Source organism: Lactuca serriola, chromosome 2, assembly GCF_051521515.1.
Source record: "Lactuca serriola cultivar US96UC23 chromosome 2, Lser_US96UC23_V15, whole genome shotgun sequence".
In the NCBI taxonomy this organism is placed as follows: Eukaryota; Viridiplantae; Streptophyta; class Magnoliopsida; order Asterales; family Asteraceae; genus Lactuca; species Lactuca serriola.
The window spans coordinates 172,713,550-172,719,549 of record NC_136409.1 but is presented as its reverse complement, the minus strand read 5'-3'; the positions used below and the strand labels follow the sequence as shown (position 1 = coordinate 172,719,549).

General features: G+C 28.7%; 1 protein-coding gene across 1 annotated transcript; it reads left to right on the top strand.

Moving 5' to 3' along the window:
- Window positions 1–364: 364 nt before the first annotated feature.
- On the top strand, window positions 365–1,169 carry LOC145087438 (uncharacterized protein At5g65660-like). The gene is made up of 2 exons (XM_079025383.1): window positions 365–805; window positions 941–1,169. Exons 1-2 carry the CDS (start codon window positions 566–568, stop codon window positions 1,109–1,111), a joined length of 411 nt encoding a protein of 136 aa, XP_078881509.1. The 5' UTR covers window positions 365–565; the 3' UTR covers window positions 1,112–1,169.
- The last annotated feature ends 4,831 nt before the right edge of the window (window positions 1,170–6,000 follow it).

Genomic DNA, 6,000 nt, shown 5'->3' with positions numbered 1-6,000 from the left:
TAAAGAATAATAATAATAATAAAAAAGTTGTTCAAAAGAAATTTCAAAATTAACTTTTATCTTCCAGTTTTAAAAGCTTTTTAAAATAGTAAAAACGTTTAAAAAAAACTATCATTAAAAATTTCATATATTATGTTTTTCATAAAATAATGTATATAGAAAATTAAAAATTAGAAATTGATTATAAAAGAGATCGGTGATTTTATTATATATTTTGAAATTTCAAAATGAAGGCCCCACCACCCTTACCAAAATCGCCTCCCTCCGTACGCAGCCGGGGACGAACAGCTGTAGCATTTCCATGTAAACGTAATGCCCACTCCCACCTTCCTATATAACCTCACCCCTACCCTCCATTCCTTCTCACCTCACCTCACCCCACCCCACCCCACCACTCCCATCACCATTTCAAACACTCCTCTGTCTGTGTCTTACTAGGCGCAGAGATACCACATAACGCCATTGTTGCCTCTCATGAAACCAGTTGGAGCTCGAAAAACTCAACATCATCACCATATTTCATCGTTCCATCTTCACTTGTACGACTACCGAAGCTAATTAATCAATGGAGGCGCCTCCCTACTACGCGCCACCGCAACAACATCACGGTTCGTCTCGCCCCACCATAGGTTTTCCACTCGGCACCGCTTTGCTCTTGATTGTCGTTTTCAGTCTCAGCGGCATCTTCTCCTGTTGTTACCATTGGGATAAGCTTCGTCACCTCCGCGGTGATTTCTCCGACGCCGATCCTGATTCAGACGACAGTCAACATCACTCCGCTTCTAAACCTAAACCTCCGTGCTCGGTATGTAATTCAATTCCGATCAGATCTTAAATCAAGCACCTAATCGAGGTTTTTTGGCCAATTTAATCCACGATTAATTAATCCTCTCTGTCAAACAATATTGTTGAAATTTCTTATAATTATTTGCTGAAACAGGAAAAGAAGCAAGATTGTGATCGGAGTTTACCGGTGATAATGGCTGGAGATCAGTTCGCGAGGTTCATAGCAATGCCGTGCCCATGTGAACCACCGAGACAGGAAAAGATCACGGCAGAAGAGATTCAGAAACCGCCAAAACCACCGCATGTAGTCGTCACCATATGTTAATTTTTCTCTGTACATATATATCAATTTTTAATATATGAAAATGAAATGGATTTTGTAATTCGTCTTCTTGGTTCTTTTCATTTTCATTTGGAGTTTTTACAGGATTGGGTTCGATTTCAACAATGGAAATTAAACTTGGACTTTGTTGTGTTGAATATGCTACACAACAAACAAAAACAGTTTGCCACGCCGCGAAAAGATCGAAATTTTACCCACCATTTTTTATTTATTTCACTAAAAATGTAGCAATTAAAATCAAAAAAGTATTTTGCAAAGATTCCTTACTTATTAAACTATGACTTATAGTAAAAAGTATATTTGCTCGTATATATTTCTAAAATGGAGGTCTTAGAATCAAATCCCATATACTTCACTTTTATCACTTTTATGCTGGTTTGCGGTAAAAAAATATGTATGTTTATTTTTGTAATTTATCTAGATTTTTTCAAAAATATCTTATATCTTTATTAGCTTTTTATTTTAATTTTTTTATATCAGTTTCTATTAAATTACTAGTATCGTAGTAAATAGAAGGATTACGTTTAAAATATATTATTGATTGATGTCATTTAGATATATTTCTAACCTAGCAGTATCACAATATCAGGTGGTGTCTTCGTTTTTTAAGGTTAATAGTTCAAGTCTTGTTGTTGACATAGATGAAATTAGGTGTTAACTTAGGAGTAGGTTAAATTTGCTGGTTAAAAAAACATAATATTACAAATAATAAAATTTACTTTTAAAATATAAATATACTATCAAATAAACTAAAATGTATAAACCTAAAACTTGAAATATCAAAATTGATACATGGAAGTCGAATGTCATAGTGATGTAAAACAATAATAATATAACATCAAATTTGATATTATATTAGTCTTTTAACCAGGAGATATATATAAGAAATAATGTTTTTTTTAACCAAGAGATATAAGAAATAATGTTGGATTGGAGCAAAATAATATAGGAAATAATGCGAAACATGGAATACATGGTATTAGATTGGAGATGTCCTAACAAAATAAAATCTTATGAACCTAAAATCAATTGTCAATAATGATATTAAATATTGGTTTATTTTGCTCAATCCATGATTCTCGTATATATTGAATTGATGCATTAACCATTCTTTTATCACTTGTCGAATATCTACAATTTGGGGCCTCATGGAAAGATGTTGGAATTAGACATCCCTCATTTCACTATATGTCCAGATATGCTTCGGTATTTGGGTTTGCAGGCCTTAACACAAGTGCATCAACAAAGTTTAGATTCATTCATTTTAAGTTTTAACCCCTTGACGGGCGATTTTGTCTTACATGAATGCCTTACTTTTCGGATTGGAAAAGCATCGAAAAGATGCCATTTTTTAAGACATAGTTTGACAATCTTATTTTTGTTTGTTTAATATGAGTGGTTACAAAACTTTTCTATAACTTTCATGTAATTCTTTAGCATTTTGTTAGTTTTTTTTTTCAATAATATATGTTGTTCAATAAAATGAAAGAACTAATTATGATACAAAGTGAAAATTAAACTAAAAAACGGTAATCAAGGGGAAGGGCTATGATTCAGTATATAGAGTTAAGTTTAAATGTTTCTCACATTTATTGTGTGCTAGAATGCACCAATAGGAATTTAGTATTAATTATATGTATATTAAATGTTATCCATACTTATAACTCATTTTTATGGTAACCAATTAAATTAATGATTAATGTCAACAATAATATTCTTTCAGAATGAATTTATATCTAAAAGAATGAGAGTGTATTTTATTAGTGATTAATGTCAACAATAATATTCTTTCAGAATGAATTCATTTTTATGGTAACCAATTAAATTAGTGACTAATGTCAACAATAATATTCTTTCAGAATGAATTCATATCTAAAAGAATGAGAGTGTATTTTACTAGATTACACTCTCATTCTTCATATTTAATGCAACTTTATTGTATTTTAAGTGAGTGAGTCCTGAAACAAAATACAAACTCATATATAAAAACCTAGATGCGAATTCATTTTGAAAGAATGTTATTGATGACATTAATAACGGATTTAATTAGTTTCCATAAAAAAAGAATTGTAATTATGGATATCGTTTAATATACATATAATTATGGAAATCATTTAGTATCTATATTTATTTAATTTACTAAATTCTTATTGGTGAATTCTAGCACACAATAAATGCAAGAAACAAAATAACCTAGTCATATATATATATATATATATATATATATATATATATATATATATAGAGAGAGAGAGAGAGAGAGAGAGAGAGATGCAAATTAAACTAAAAAATAGTAATTAAATTTGGGAACTTGTTTAACTAGGAAACTAAACCAGTAACAAGACAAAAACAAACAATTAGATTTGAAAACAAAAATAATAAAGTACTTTAACATTCGATTACCCCTGGTAGTTATAGTTGGTTTTGTGAAGTGCAATAGATATTAGTTGTCGTTCACCGATTCTTAATGTGGTTAAACCTTTTGGTCAAATTCTAACGCTTGTGATTCTAAGGATATTAACTCATTGGTAAAGAAATTAATTTATCTATTATCAGTTTTTAGTTATTGATCTCAATGATCATTAAATCAATCGGTTACATAGAATGAACATCATTCACAATTCATACACATTAAAGTTTATTATTTTACTAACCTAACATTGAGATTTGGTATGTCCCTAATCGTAAAGTCTAATGATCATAAGACAATTATGATTTAAGCGAATACAGTCAAATTGGTCATCTGGTCTATATTTACTCAACGATATACAATAATAACATAAACTTTAACACATATGAATCTTTGATCAATCAAACATGATGAATTAAAGAGCTCCAAATATCTAAATCATACAAATCTAACAAAAACCTAAGGGTTTATCTACTCTAAGTGAAAGCAAAGAGTTTTTAAATCATAATCATAAACATAGAACACAAAGAAATAATTAAAAGTATGTTAAACATATTGGATTTAGCAAACCTAACGATTCCATGATGCTTTAACTTCCGATCATTTAGATCTTTGCTCCAAATCGCATCTATGGCCCTGAAATCGCCTATGAACGGCTTCTGGTCCCCCAAAAAATGTATATTGTTTGTTTGATACTCATTAGGTGTAACTTATCTCTATGTATAGAATTAAAAATACGTCGAAACACGCGTCGCTTAAGTCAAGTGGGCCCATTACGTACATAAAGAATCTATGTTTTCCTCTAAGTCTTCAACTTCAACATGTCGTGTAATGTGGATAAGATGTGTCACGTATTTATGATTTCATACTTTCTGCTTCTATCAGTCCAACATTGCTTTCAGCTCATTTTTGCTTCCTTTCTCCTCAGTACCTCTATTTACTTACAATATATCAATTCCAAACATTATAAGCATCATATATCTCAATTTACATCAAAACACAACTCAAAATGTTAAGATACCATACTAAATGTCTATTTAAATATAGCGATACGTATAACACTCGACCAAGACTTGATAGGGATATACAATGTGTCAAGTGAAGGTGGTGCACGATGTCGACTATTATATCATGTCACATATATTTGGAGTCCAAAAAAATTTCTCCAAAAAAACCATATGAAAAAACTTTATTTAATTGAATATATTATTGATCCAAAAATCATATGATTCAAAAATGATTTGATTCAAAATATTATGATTCAAAAAAATTTGATTCAAATTTTATAATCCAAAAATAATATGATTTAAAAAAGTATGAACGAAAAATATTTTGATCACTAATATTCTTCTTATTTGAAATTTTATAATTCTTAAACATTAAAAATTCAAACCGGTATTTAGTTTAATAAAAAAAAAACAAAAAAGAATTATAAATTAAAAACAAAATTAAACAAAAACACTAGTATCTTCAAATATGTAGTAAATATATTAAAAAACAAAAAAAATATAAAGATAACGAAAAAAAAAACGTTAAAGCCGAGTATATATCTATTTAAAAAAATGATTTCTTTTAAGTTAAAAAAAACGAAAAAAAACAAAGTAAAGAATAAAACCCAGTTAAATTACGTTTCATGGACGTTCATCACACATAATTAAATCTTCGAGTCCGTATTAATTACTATGGGACGTGAGTCACATACGAACGCACCACATACAAGTATTTTGGTTTGACGTTTGTTTGTGTCATTGATGAAATAGGTGACGGAAAATTGTCCTTGCAGTCCTCGTTATATTTTGAGTCCTCACCACAACCTATATATATATATATATATATATATATATATATATATATATATATATATATATATATATATATATACCATGATACAGGCCTGGCTCTGACATTTCGGAGACCTTGTGCAAAAACTAAAGTGAGACCCCATAAAAAATTTCTTGTAAATATTATTAACTACATTTGTGAGCACTAATTCAAAATATAAAGTTGTTAAAAAAACATCTCATAAATTCACTATCACAAAATAATGTCTTCACTCATTGGTAATCAAATAAATCTGTAAAACTGTTATAAACAACTTTAAAAAAAAAAAGGAACACATTACTATTTTCTAAACATCGACCTTGTAGCATTTTTAGAAGAAAATTCATCTATGAGATTTTTTCTTACTTTTTGGTGAGTTTATAAAAAATAAAAACGTTTTCTAAAATTTATAAAGAAAACAGATTTGCATTTTTTTTGGATATAGATATTTTCCTTAAATTGTTAATGAATTTTAAATTTATGATTAGATTTTGATTTTTATTGATTTTTTTTTCAAAATTAAAATGCATCTAAAATTGGAACCAAATGTTACCGGGCTAATTTATTTATTGATAAAATTTAAAAATAGATTTCACAAAAATAACAATATTATAGCTATAAATTTTCCCAAAAATCGGAG

Bases quoted from the DNA above. Each gene is read 5' to 3' on its own strand.
- LOC145087438 (XM_079025383.1), top strand. From the start codon at position 566: ATGGAGGCGCCTCCCTACTACGCGCCACCGCAACAACATCACGGTTCG. The intron at 806-940 runs GTATGTAATTCA...TTGCTGAAACAG, and splicing joins AACCTAAACCTCCGTGCTCG to GAAAAGAAGCAAGATTGTGA.